We start from the raw sequence: 14,727 nt of genomic DNA, 5'->3' as shown, positions 1-14,727 counted from the left end.
AGCAAAACGTCTTCAATAAATAGATATAAATAGATGAAGTAACCACCTTCTTTGTCTTTTATATCTCCTCTTTGACCGAAAAACCCACCACTCTTGGAGTGTTCCTTAATTTATATATATATATATATATATATATATATATATATATATACATATATATATACATATATATATATATATATATATATATATATATATATATATATATATATATATAATTTAAATTAAAGATAGTAAAGATAAATTTTTTATTGAAAAAGCAAGTCACTGAAAGGTTTGACAATAATGTGTTATTAATCTCGGACCACTAAACCAAATCACTTCTAAAGTAATAAAGTAAGATATACCTATGTAAATGAAACTCTAGAAAAAACTTTTAGCCATACTGCACATGATGAAATAAAGTTTAATAAAAGTATAAATAAATAAAATAGTTGGGGTAACCAGCAAATAACAGATATGGTCGTGAGTTATTAATTGACCATTTTTTTTTGAAATAACAATTATAGGAGATAATACATTTCTAAATTAGTTTTTCTCTCTGAATTTATTTATTATTAAACAATTACAAAGCCCAGACTTTCACGTAGTCAATTTTAAGATGTGAATCATCTGTGTTTAAGTGCCAAGTAGGTTTCCATTGTTGATTAGCTTTCCAGAAACTTGTCATACCCTCACGATAAGGTTGAGTGTTAGTCCATGGTTTTTTACCCGACTTATTATCAGCGTCATCAGGAAAAAAGTTTCCTCCAACGGCCAAATTAATCAATAAATGAAACTCCGCGTCAAATGGAGCCATCTTTTTTCCACTCCACGGATTCTGTTGTCCGGACGACTGGAGTTCGCCAAGTTCCCAAAAGCCTCCAGCAGGTGGTGTAACGAATCCAATTTGTTGATCATCGAAAGACAATTTTAAATGCTTAGGAGTCCACTCTAATTGATATTTGTGATACGCTTTGTCAAACCCACCTGCCAGGTTCTTTTCCCAGTGAGTTTTCATAAATTTATTATTTTTTGCATCGGGTCCCCAGTGCAGAGTACTAGCTGCTAGATTTTTTCCAAGATTTTGTCCACTGCCTCTTGCTATAAGCTCTCGATTTCCTCTGCTCTCCATTACATCTATTTCTCCAGATCTTGGCCAACCTCCATATACCCATTTAGTTGGTAACAACCAGATTCCTAAAAAATATAACAAAAAGGTAAAAATAAATTTCGAATTCTTTAAAGATAAAAAAATCAAGGCGTTATGACTTGAATAATCAACTACAGAAATTCTGTTCAAATTTTATGTGGGATAATATAATGTACCACAATTTAAGTACAATTTGTTTAAATTTTAAAAGCTCCTTTTTCATTGAATTAAATAAAAATATAATAAAATCTAGAACTTGTAATGATGTGAAGAGTCTCCGTCCCGTAACCGCTTCGTACATACTTACTCCCACCAAAAGTTCCTCTTCCATCGACGCGCGCTAAGAAGATGGCTAGGGCCTACGACGATATAAGACAGCGTACGCCACCAGAGAGAGTCTATCACTGTTGGGTTAAACACACACACAAATTCAGATTGGGCAAAATGCGACAAGTTGACTCTCGAAAGCTGAGGGCCTCCATTTTCGAGCACTCTCGACCACAAAATTACAGTTCAATATACTGGTTTTGGGGCTGAGTACAAGCTCGAAAATGACACAGGAACAATAGTCATTAGAGACCCAGCTCTGTCGCATCTAGCTCAAAAAACACACACATTCACTCTGGAAAGAACATCTAAATTCAGACAAGCATTTCACCTCTGGTTCGAATAGTGACTCTATCTCGACAACCTCCAAGACGCTCCACCAGAAAACAATGCTAATGCCCCAGTGGTTTCTAGGACTGTTTGCTTTTGTTCTGCTATTGCTTCTGTTCTACTCAAATACATTCAAACTCAAGCCTGAAGAGGATCAACGGATCCTAAACGGGTGCAAAAAGGTTCACTCCTTTCGCAATAAAGATATCCTTACCCTATCCCGCCAAATGAACATTGGGCCGACAAGAGAGAGTCGAGTTCTTCTAGAGTGCTGATCTAGTAGGAACTTCACCGGGCCTCTGGATATTGACCATACAATAATATACAAAATCGCACTTAAGAGTTTTTGTTCTTTTTATACATACCTGGCCATAACCAGTCCCCAGAAGGAACTTTAGCTCTAACTTCAACTTTACCGTATTTAAACGAAAAAGAGTTTAAAGTTCGAATACGAGCACTTTTTACGGGATTGACTATGGCATTAGCTGAACCTGTTCTTTTGCAAGCTTCATTGTCCTTATCTGTACACCTAAAATATAAAACATTTTAAATTCGTAAGCATATTTATATATAAATATGTATACATACACATACACACAACCAAACTTATATAAAGGTTTTTGATTAAAAATAAACAAATTAATAAAACAATGTGGGGTTAACCAATGTACAAAGGAGAAAGATTATTGATCTTGTGGAGCAAGGAATGTCTCAGAGGGACATAGCTGCAGTGGTATGTGCAACACAGGTCGTTGTGTTAAAAACCTATGCTAGGCATCACGAGTTAGGAACGCTTAAGAATAGACAAAGATAAAGTCTCCAAAAAGTAACAGCGGCTTGCCACGATCGTTTTATTGCCCAAGTAGCTAGAAGAGACCCAACACTTTCTCAGCCGCAACTCTAAAAGCAGCTTTAGGAAGGTACAGGTGTAAGTGTTTTAAATAAAAAGATAAGAAGAAGAGTTCGTGTCCAAAGACTATACAGCAGTAGACAGTTACCGGTTCCCAAGTTAAACCAGCAGCACAAGTTTGATTGCCTAAATTGGTGTCTTCAATACCAAAACTGGAACATTGGAAATTGATATAAAAAAGTAAGTGTTATGTTCTGGGAAAGTAATATGGTCGGTGAAAAAACTCCTTTAATATTCATTTATCCACCTTTAATAGCTCCCAGGTATGTTGATTTCGTTCTAGAACCTGTAGTTAGACTCTGAAAAAGAGCAGTGGAAAAAATTTAATTTTCATGCATGATAATGCACCTCCACAGACCAGCAGAGTCACTAAAGACTTCCTTGAATCAGAAGATATCACTATTCTATAGTGGCTTGCCTCTCTAGCTGTTGTGGGATATGCTTAAAAAAATTATTAGACCTCGCCGGCATAATTCATAAAACACTGTACATCTAGTACAAGCTGCTCGTAAAGAAAGGAAACAACCTATTTTTTGTTTTTTTTTTTGCGATTTCCCGTTCATATGAATTTCCCTTGTATAATCGGTAGTTACTTGTACATTCTGCTTGTCTGTATACTTCTCTACACCTTTTATTATTGTCAAAATACACTGAAATCATTTCAATAGATATATTATCTAAACCATCGTTTTTATGGCTTGTTTTTCTTTTAATTGCTGCTTCTACTTCAATTTTGATTATGTCAGGTGTTTCTCAAAAACTATATATTTTCGTTTCGTTCCACATTTGCCTCCATCATTAATTTTCTAGAATATTATTTCCAGCCATTTAATACGCCATGTTTAGCGAAGTAGTATTCTGTTCTCACTTTGTGATTTTGTGCCAAAGAGCCAGTACGATGACCACTCTACCATAAAGTTTAGTTGGATTTAGAATATCATCGTTGTGAATATTTTTGTTATATGATTATCAACAATATGTTAATAATAAATTTCATCACTGCTATTAAATAAATTGAACTGTTATTTTAACAATTATAGAATCTACACGCTTTTGACTGCGATAAATATAATATTAATACATAGGGGTAGATTCGACAGATTATCAAGTTAAATATATCTTACAAATATTATATTGCAAAATCCAAATTTACGACAGCTCTTCTTGTGCGAACAAAGTATTTTAACACGTGTTCTACTTTGTTGTATACAGTAATTGCCTTCACACATTCAACGCAGCTCAGATTTCTTGAAATACCGTCTATGGCAAATAACTAACATAAGCAAAGCAAAGTCATTCTAAAACTACTCTCCCAAATTTTTTGAATTTTAATAGCCAACTACTTGGTTATTTCAATAATGAGTATTGCAATTTAATAAAATTACGGTATGCTTAGAACGTACTTTTCTTTTTTTATAATAAAAATATCGCATGGTTACCACAATGCTTTCAGTCTTCATGTTATCGTTTGTTTCAAATTGGCGCCATTAACAAGTCACTTAATGACGTCATGCTCAGCGACACTACTATTAGTTTCCCTCCTATTAGTAGAGCGTTCCAGACTAGTTTCTGTGCTGGTCCTGTATTCCAATTTGGACAACCTGAACCAGTAGATGAATTTAGTAAATTTATCACTCAGCTTAGTGTTGCTCTTAAAATTTTTATTGAACAAAGCTTTCAAGACTTTGTTAATACTCCTCCAAATATGGCTTCCAATCTTATAAATTCAATGAAATTGAATTTGAGAACAAAGTTAAAGAAGTTGTTAATAAAATTTTTACTTAAAATATATGGCTATCAAAGATATTACAATTATTCAGTGGAATATTCGATCACTTAACGCTAACAAATATTCTTTACACCCATTACTTTTTGAAGAACATTTTGATATAGCAGTTTTATCTTAAACTTGATCCAAACCCTCAGATAATGTTTTATCATCATTCTGGCTTTACAACCCTGCGTGGGTCCTAGCCTCCTCAAGAATTTCTCTCCAATTTCAAATCGAGAATTTCTTCTTCTCTTCGTCGATGTTATCAAGGAACCTTGTTATGGGTCTTCCCCTTCTTCTCTGACCAATGAGTCTATCAAGGAGCGTTTTTCTAGCTGGGTCATTTTGTGCTATCCGCATTACATGTCCTATCCACCTCAGTCGTCCTATCTAATATGTTTTACAATATCAGGTTCCTGGTATATTCTACAAAGTTCGAAGTTGTATCGTTTTCTCCACACTCCATTGTCATTCACTGCTTCATAGATTCGTCTTAGTACTTTTCTTTCGAAATATCCCAACATGTTTTTATTATTTTTTGTGAGAGTCCAGGTCTCTAAACTATATGTTAGGACTGGGAGTATTCTTGTTTTGTAAAGTTTTATTATTGTATTTCTCGATATAATTGTGGATTTAAGGAGAACATTGAACCCAAAATAGCATCTGTTGGTAGTGCAGATTAATGTTTGTTTTAGTAATTTTAATATAGAAAGTAAAAGTAGAGCTAACGGGTATGGCGGAGTAGCTACACTTATATCAAATAGTATCAATTACAAATTTATTTCATTTGTTAATAATTTTAATCAAAACTTTGTGTTTGTTTTTTGTTTGTTCGTTTGAAGTTTGTGGCGTAAACATAGTATTGACAAGAAAAAGTATAAGATTTTGAGTTTATACCGACCAGTAAAAGCAAAAGTATCAGTTCAAGATTATGTCAACCTTTTTTCACAAATTAACGGTATTATGTCTGGGGATTTTAATGCGCCCCACGGATTATGGGGAGCAAATGCGTGTTCTTCAGAGGGCAACATATTAGTGGAAGCCTTGGATTCTTTTTCTCACTTAATTATCGTAAATAGTGGCTACTAGGGCTACTCCTCCATATTATCCAAATGTGTTGTAAATCTCACCATTATAACTTCCAATTTACGATCAACTTTTGACTGGACTGTTATACAAGATACATATGGATCCTATCACTTTCCTATTCGAATAGCTATCAATAATATTAAGCAGAAAATACGAGGTTTACATCTATAGTGAAGTGTTCGATGTCTAATGCTAACTGGGAGCAATTCAGGCTTACCTTAAAAAAAGCGTTCAAATTGAAGCCAGTTATTAATAATACTAACGAGATGATTTTATTCTTATTAGAATCTATTGCAAATACAGCGAACAAATCTTGCACACCAATTAAACTGTCAACTAAACCTGTAAAAGATCCTCCTTAGGAAGAGTGCCTAGTTGTTTCAATTTTAAGGAAAAATTATTTTAAAACGTTTAAATCTAATCTTACTGTTTTAAATTTTAATGACTATAAAAGAAACGAGGCTATGTGTAAAGGTACTTTTCGCTTAAAAGCTAAATCTAGCTGGGTACAGTGTTGCTCTTCTCTTAATAGGCAAACTTCTTCATCAGACATTTGGAAAAGGATGAATCAGCAGTAAAACAACTTTTATCTAAAATTGCTCCCGACTCTTTTATCTACCAATAAATATACCAGATAATGTCTACCAATAAAAGTAGTCATATCGATGACTACTTTTTACTAACTCCTACCACTCCGAGGGAACTTACAGCAAACATTAAAATTTCAAAAAATACATCTCCAGGTATGGACGGTATAAACTACTTCATGTTACAAATCTTTCCGAAATTGCTATAGATTATCTATGCAAAATATTTAAAAACATTTTACTAAAAGAAGATAATTGTGATTCTATTAAGCAGTGTCTGGTCATTTCTATACCTAAAATAAATGATCGTACTTCTTTAAGATCTATTTCTCTGATGTCATGTCCACTAAAAAACTTGAACAGATCCTGAAAACTAGATTGGAATGGTGGTGTGAAAAAAAAGGCATATTCCCGGTAGGTCAGTTAGGCTTTCGGAGAAATAAAGAAACCATCGAGTGTCTGTCACAATTAACTATTGGTATCCAATTGTCCTACTCAAATAATAATTATTTGCAGCACTATTTCTAAATATTTCGGGTGCATATCATAACGTTATTTTAAACTTACTTTTCGAGAAAATAACACATATAAAAGTCCCAGATAGATGTGCACAGGTATTGGTTAATCTATTTTTTAATAGACAAGTATTCATTAGGTGCAATAATAAACTGTTTAATTAAATGCGAAAAAAGAATAAATGTTTTAAAGGTAGTTAACCGTCACCAATGGGGCGCTGATCCTAAGGTTAATCTAATGTTTTATAGGGCATATGACAGGCTAATTCTTGACTATGGTTGCTTTTTATATGGGTCTGCGATAAATATTAGACGTAAAAAATTAAACCGAATCAAGTACAAAGCTCTGCGTTTAATTTTAATTGCACTTAAGGCTGTTTTACGGTGCACCAAAACCTAGGGACAGTGTTTTCTCTGTTATTTACCGACAAAATGTCTCGAAATTTGGACACGATATTCGAAATTATGTTGCCTTTAAAATGATGGTTTTACTTTTTTTTATTTTTTTTGAAACTTCTGTTGAAAAATTGGATTATACTGTTTAATGTTCTATTATAACCAAACTTTTTACGCCCATCACTTGAAAGAGTTTTTTTTCTGTAATCGTTGATTTTTGTTTCACCTTTCTGTGTCCAGTACTAATCGAGAAAAGCGTGTTCCAACTTTGAAGAAAATTGCTAAAAAATACTAAAATCTCATAGTGAAACGTGTTACTCATCATTGGCGCTTAGTTTCATCGTTATCGCCTTCGTGACGTCAAATCTCATGAACGTACGGTCGGTTAGTTCGTGTTAAAACTAATTTGAATTGAGAATAATGTATTTGTTGTCATTAAACTACCCGTCGGCCGGCGGCACTGAGTAAAGATGGTCTGGCGTAAGCAGTGTAGAAAAGTAAGTGATACGCCCATTTCAAATCGCAGTGTGCTTGAACTGCTAAAACAGCCTTAAATCTACACCTACTGAAAATATATTACCCGAATGTATGGAACCTCCCTTACATTTAAGACGTATTTTTTAGCTGAAAAGTTTATCCTTAAATGTCAAGGTAATATTCAAACCTACCTATTGCAAAAAATATCCGACATATCTGTATCTAACTCAGTTGCCAAATGGTGACATACCAAAACTCCAACTTTAGCTATAGCATTTGTTTCTTCCTATTTAGAAACCGCAGCTGAAACTAATTTTTTCCGACTAATGAGTTGTTTGTGCGGTATATATCCAAAACAATCAAGAACATATTATGTTTAAATTAAACCAACAATGTTTCATTTATTTCGGAGAACTTTTTGCAATATATCAAACTCTGGAATGGACTATTGAGAAGAAAATGTCTGATCAACAAATAGTAATCCTGTCCAATTATCGTCCAAATTTTAGAAAATCAACTAGTTACTTAAAAGAAATAATTCAGTCTTTTTTTATTTGGGTAAAGGGACATGTTGGTATCTCGGGTAACACCAAAGCGGATTATTTTGCTAAAGAAGCAGCTTCAAAAAATTAGAAATTAGTTGGCTCAATAAAAGTGATTAAGTCTCGCTGCATAAACAAGAATTAAAAGAAAACTGGGAAATGAATGGAATGCTTTCTATAACAGAAGTAACAACCTTTATACAAAAATTCACACTGTTTTACCTACTGCGCCTTTTTCTGCAAGAAGTCATCCCAATAGAAGAGTATATTCAATGTTTGTTAGATCTTGTTAATCATGCTACTGTGAAAGCCTATCTTCATAGATTTAATTTAAGTAAAACAGAAATCTGCGACTGTAACAGTAACACTGAAGATATCAATCATTGGAGGTTCGTGTGTATATATAATGATGCTGCTATTGAGTATCTATTGAAAAATCTGATAAAAGAACAAATACCTCTTCCTCATAGTTAATCTTCCATTTTATATAATTCTTGTCGTAATATTAGGCTTAACTAAATTTTTTGGGGATATTTAAAAAGGACTAAAAGAAAAATTTAGGTGGATTGTATAATGTGAATGTATAAATCTAGCTTTGTTCCCTCTGTCTATCCTTATGTTATATATTTACCTCCTAGCCATTACCTGTCTTGTGTTGTAATAAAGTCGCTATGAAAGGCACCTTAGCATGAAAAGTATCCCTATCTTATTTTATCCTTTGTTGGTACTAAATATTCAATTTAAGTTGGTTAGGCATCTTAATACCTCTCTTCAAAAAGGTAGACAAATCAGACCCAGAAAATTACAGAGGAATTTATTTATTAAATATAACACTAAAATTAACAACCAGAGTTATAACAAATAAACTGAATGAAATTATAACACTAGCAGAGAAACAACAAGGTTTTAGGTCGGGGAGATCATACACCGACGCTATATTTTTAATGAGCCAAGTGCCAGAGAAATCATTAGAATACAAAAAACCGGCATATCTATGTTTCGTGGACCTTAAGAAGGCATTTGACCGGGTCAAATTAAAGGACGTTATCCACCATTGTACGCAAGAGAGATACCTCTAGAAATAATCAAAACGATCGAAAATATCTACCAAAACAACACAATAAAAGTAAAAGTGAAAGAAGAACTAACCTACCCTATTGAAGCTGGCAATGGGATAAGACAGGGAGATTCCCTGAGTCCTCTATTGTTCAAACTGATTATGGATAAAATATTAAAAAAAGTAAGAACTAAAAAAGGATACCAAATGGGAGAAAAACAACTTAAAATTATCTGCTATGCAGATGACGCAATATTACTCTCTCAAAGTGAAGACGATTTACAACGTATGCTGCACCAATTTAATATAACCGTCAGAAAATTTAACATGTTAATTTCTCCAAAAGAGACAGAATACATGGTTACAACAGCAAATTTACTAAGATGTAAATTGGAGCTGGAAGGTCAGATAATAGAACAAGTGATGGAGTTTAAATATCTAAACATCATATTATCTAGCTACGGAGAGCTCAAAACTGAAGTGGAAGATCAAGTAAATAGAGCAAACAGTGCTGCAGGCTGCCTGAATGAAACAATATAGAGAAATAAAAATATCGGGAAAGAAATGAAAGGCAGAATTTACAAAACAGTCATCAGACCAATAATGACATACGCAGCAGAAACAAGATCTGACACACAGAGGACAAAAAGGACGTTAGAAACAGTAAATATGAAAACATGGACGTTTAGCACATTTAGTCCCAGTGAAGATAGCCTCAAATGCGTTTGACAGAATGAAATATTGGTGTTTGGTAGTGTTGAAATTTACATTACAATTGAAATTACAATAAGATATTTAAAAACTTATACTTAACAATTATTACCAAAAAAAGAAAAAGTAACTAGTATTAAAACAGTTTTTAAAAGTAAATAGTAAAATGGCAGTATAAATAATAAAGTTAAAAAGACATCTGTTGTAATCTGGCAACTGGTGATTTGAGGGTTTTGACTCTGTTGCCAAATCTATCCGCTAACCTATCAAAGGCAATTTCCAAAAAAATTTTTTTTTGTTCATTTATTCATTTATCCATTTATTATCCATTATCATGAGCTGGGATTCTGTCGCGGGACTCCTGGCGGGTTTAATTCGGAATTTGGCGGGAATTTCCTTACCTGCTGATGCATTTTCCACAGTGGGTTCCATATATCATCTATTATGTAAATTTCCATTTAAATTTCCAGTATTTCCATTTAAATTTTACGTACGTTTTTTCTTACCTTACGTTAAATCATTTAGATTATATTACCTTATATTACCACCTATTATGTGGTTGATTACATATTATATCTTACCCCCTATTATGTGCACATAATATTTACAATAACCTTTACATTTTAAATAATAAATAAAAATTTATAATAATAAAATCTTATATTAATTCTTGTATTAATTCTTGCATTTATTCTTGCATTAATTCTTGCATTAATTCTTGCATTAATTCTTGCATTAATTCTTGCATTAATTCTTGCATTAATTCTTGCATTAATTCTTGCATTAATTCTTGGTACCAAGTAATAGTTCTGTTTTCACTGTTCATATACACTATTAATAACTTCGACATTTCACAATAAAGTTTTGTCGTTTTATTCATTTATTCATTTATCCATTTATTATCCATTATCATGAGCTGGGATTCTGTCGCGGGACTCCTGGCGGGTTTAATTCGGAATTTGGCGGGAATTTCCTTACCTGCTGATGCATTTTCCACAGTGGGTTCCATATATTATCTATTATGTAAATTTCCATTTAAATTTCCAGTATGTGGTTGGCATTTTTGATTTGTTTCTGCGAATCAGAAAACTCCTTATTCGAAAGGTAGGATCGCCATGTAATAAATAATCTTCACTTATCGTCTTGTATGGTAGATTTATTTAAAACACTAGATACTCATAGTTTAGTTTATTAGAATCAAGTACAATACTAAATAGTACTCAGTTGACGTTGACTAACTTAGACCGTTCTCTTGATTCTTCATTCTTAACTATGTATATTGATAATAATCCTAATCCCGTGATTTCCAGCTATTTAACACAAGTTAGTTTGTTATCATAATACGTTTGTTATTTGTTAATTGATACACGTTATTTAATAATCTTTCGACTACATTGCAAATTTCACTAGGTCAGAGTGTGTCCTCGTTACAACGATATTTTCAGTGTCGTAAACAAATAATATATTTTGCAAATGTGTGTCACGGTATTAAAAAGATTACTTGAATCTGATGCTTAATTAAATCCCGTTACACTCAAAACTGAAGTGGAAGATCAAGTAAATAGAGCAAACAGTGCTGCAGGCTGCCTGAATGAAACAATATAGAGAAATAAAAATATCGGGAAAGAAATGAAAGGCAGAATTTACAAAACAGTCATCAGACCAATAATGACATACGCAGCAGAAACAAGATCTGACACACAGAGGACAAAAAGGACGTTAGAAACAGTAAATATGAAAACATGGACGTTTAGCACATTTAGTCCCAGTGAAGATAGCCTCAAATGCGTTTGACAGAATGAAATATTGGTGTTTGGTAGTGTTGAAATTTACATTACAATTGAAACATACGCAATCAAAAGCAATAAGATATTTAAAAACTTATACTTAACAATTATTACCAAAAAAAGAAAAAGTAACTAGTATTAAAACAGTTTTTAAAAGTAAATAGTAAAATGGCAGTATAAATAATAAAGTTAAAAAGACATCTGTTGTAATCTGGCAACTGGTGATTTGAGGGTTTTGACTCTGTTGCCAAATCTATCCGCTAACCTATCAAAGGCAATTTCCAAAAAAATTTTCTAATAATTAATTGCAATTAATATCAAACAAAACAAATATTAATTCATTAATATTTTATATAAGGTATAAAATTGCAGAATCTTATATACTAAAACGCTAAGCCCTTTTCTTGTCCACCACTTTACTCAAAAACCATATTAGATAATTAAAATATTTTTTAGTAGAGTTGGTCTGCTAGTCCATAAAATAATATAATAAAATTGTACATTTTAAAAGGTTTATCTCTTTGTATTTAAAGCATATAACATATACATTATAAGGACATGGCAACACTGTCAACGCAATATTTCGTTCTGTGAAACTTGATTGACAGCTAATTTGCAGCTAGCTTCACTGGGACCAAATGTGAAAAACGTCCGAAAAGACTTAAAAAAAATTGATGGCAAGACACTATGGGACAGAGCTAGAAGTACAGATATACGACGTAGATGTAAGGTGGAGAACATCAAGAACTGGGTAAGAAATAAGATAGTAGAATGGAACGATCATATATGCCGAATGACAACAAATAGAGTAGTAAAGACGGCAAGAGACGGTTCCCCAATAGGAAGACGATCAGTAGGAAGACCACGAAAACGATGGAACGACAACTTACTGGAGGCACATTAAAAAACAGACCGAGTCATTTCCATATAAAAAGAAGAAGAAGAAGAAGTTGATTAGAGCTCTGAATGTAAGGAATGAAAGTATGATTTCTTGTTACTCTGCTGATGCTTGTGATACTGATGTTTACAATATATTTTTAATTTACCTTTAGGCGAACTACTATTTTGTTTACAAATGCAATAGGTTAAATTAACAATTTAAAGTAGTCAAATACATTATCGTGGCTGAATGGATCAAGTTATACAAAGCCATTATTTAATAAAAAAAATTACAAAAGTACTTACTTCTTTCCTAAATCAATAGTACCAGAATATAAGAATCCATCTCCTCCATGTTCATCGGCTACAAAAGTCGGTTTAATATGTAATTTTCCGTTTTTAGCATAGCTGTTACGTTTATCATCCGTATACCATTCGAATTCATTGTTCTTAAAGCAAAAAGGATGGTAAAAAATGAAAAATAGGCTATCCAACAAAAGAAAATATTAATATATTTGGCGAAAACGCGCCATCGGGTTCTATTTTGCGCTAAGGCCTTCATCTCATTCCAAGACTTTCCTTGGCCTCTTATCTCATCCATCGACCATCCTAGATGTACCTCCCTCGACACCCATCAGTAGAAGAGGAACGATTATGTATGTGCATTTAAATTAAAGGTTTTAAAATATAAGACAGCTATAGTTAGTTAAAGGGAATTTGAACAAAACCGGAAATAATAATAGTATTAGACGTACCTATATTTACTCATAAATTGCTTTATTCTTTATAATGGTGTAGGTAGGTTTTTAATATATTAACAAATAGATAATTAAGAACACATGAGGGATTTTTAAATAAATATAAAATTTAAATCCTCAAATGAAGTAAATTTGCATATTCCAAAATTTAAATAGACATTTTTACTGAATTGTAGAAAGCAGATATGGATATTATATTATAATTAATACTCACTCCACCACCATCTAAGGTTTGCTCATGATCCCATTTCGATAAGTCGAAAGAATTAAAATTGTCTTCGAAGATTAGGTGACCAGAACAGATATTTTTGGGTGCATGTGAACCACTTGCAGTTGTTGCACTTTTTTTACATTCGGAATTGACATTGTCGAATAATATCACTGAAAAAACGAGCAGTATTATAATCATGTTTTCTGTTGTTTTTCGTATATTATGCTAAAATTCTATATAAGCCAACGCTTTAATACAAACGACTACACCGATAAATTAGTTGATGGGGGAGTTGAGTTCTGTAGGGGTAACCAGGGAATCAATAAGTTACCTAGTACGTTAATCGCCCAAATGAAGCGAAAAATATCCCACCCCCAGGCCCAACTTAGTTTTTCTAGTAAATCATTTGGTTTTACCTCGGATATGATATGCTGGTTGTTATAAAGCGCTAGGTTAAAAAAGTTCTCTAAAAATGTATTTTGAAAATGACACCCTACTTATGGGTTTCAGATCCTCTGACGACCGAGCGCCGCGAAACCCGAATATCGGTGGTAATTTTTTTCGAGTTCTAATAAGTCTGTGTGTGCTAAAATTGCAGTTGTTTTATTTAGTCTACAATCCATTTGTTGAAATTACGGCGCGAAATAAGGTTGATTGTGAATTATAGAAAATTGTATTGTGTTTTGTGTCGTAATAAAATGGAAAAAAGTTACGAAAAGGAACAAGCGAGACTTTTGAGATTATGGAATGAGTTATTATCAGACGAAAAACAAGAGACTTTAGACTTCATAGATAATACTTCAGATGATTACTTGCCCAGTAATTCATCATCAGATATTGAGTCTGATGAAAGTGGATTGATTTTTAGAAGCAAGGAAGAAAAAATTAAAAAGGTAATTATTATGTGAAATATATCACCAAAAAACTTATTAACTTATTTTCCTTTTTGTTGTGTTGTTTACGGCTTAAGGATTAAATATTTGTATGTAGTTCAGTTCTAGTTAACCATTTTTAAATCTAAACAAAACGTTTCAATGTTTCTACAACTATAGTTCAACCTTCAGGATTTTTTGAACTAAAACATAATCACTTTTAGGTTCCCTATAAAAGCAAAGATTTCTATTGATGAGCTTCCGCCTAACACCTCAATACCTTCAGTTTCCACTACTAACTGCGAAACAGCTATAAACACTGCAAGGTCTAATGTATTACACTCCAATATATCTTCAAGTAGTGATTCTGATGATT

General features: G+C 32.7%; 1 protein-coding gene across 1 annotated transcript; it reads right to left on the bottom strand.

Annotated features, from left to right (window-relative positions):
* Positions 1-537: 537 nt before the first annotated feature.
* On the bottom strand, positions 538-13,686 carry LOC140448585 (beta-1,3-glucan-binding protein-like). The gene is made up of 4 exons (XM_072541670.1): positions 13,483-13,686; positions 12,817-12,959; positions 2,155-2,318; positions 538-1,179 (listed from the first exon to the last, which is right to left on the bottom strand). Exons 1-4 carry the CDS (start codon positions 13,675-13,677, stop codon positions 566-568), a joined length of 1,116 nt encoding a protein of 371 aa, XP_072397771.1. The 5' UTR covers positions 13,678-13,686; the 3' UTR covers positions 538-565.
* Between the last annotated feature and the right edge of the window lie 1,041 nt (positions 13,687-14,727).

Source organism: Diabrotica undecimpunctata, chromosome 8 (assembly GCF_040954645.1).
Source record: "Diabrotica undecimpunctata isolate CICGRU chromosome 8, icDiaUnde3, whole genome shotgun sequence".
Classification (NCBI taxonomy): domain Eukaryota; kingdom Metazoa; phylum Arthropoda; class Insecta; order Coleoptera; family Chrysomelidae; genus Diabrotica; species Diabrotica undecimpunctata.
The sequence above is the reverse complement of the archived record's forward strand: the minus strand, read 5'-3'. Positions and strand labels throughout refer to the sequence as shown.

What these genes read in the sequence shown, in the direction of transcription:
- LOC140448585 (XM_072541670.1), bottom strand. Translation starts at nt 13,677, where the DNA reads ATGATTATAATACTGCTCGTTTTTTCAGTGATATTATTCGACAATGTC. An exon ending in AAACCTTAGATGGTGGTGGA is followed by an intron (nt 12,960 to 13,482) that starts GTGAGTATTAAT and finishes TTTTGCTTTAAG; the next exon opens with AACAATGAATTCGAATGGTA. An exon ending in ACTATTGATTTAGGAAAGAA is followed by an intron (nt 2,319 to 12,816) that starts GTAAGTACTTTT and finishes TTTATATTTTAG; the next exon opens with GTGTACAGATAAGGACAATG.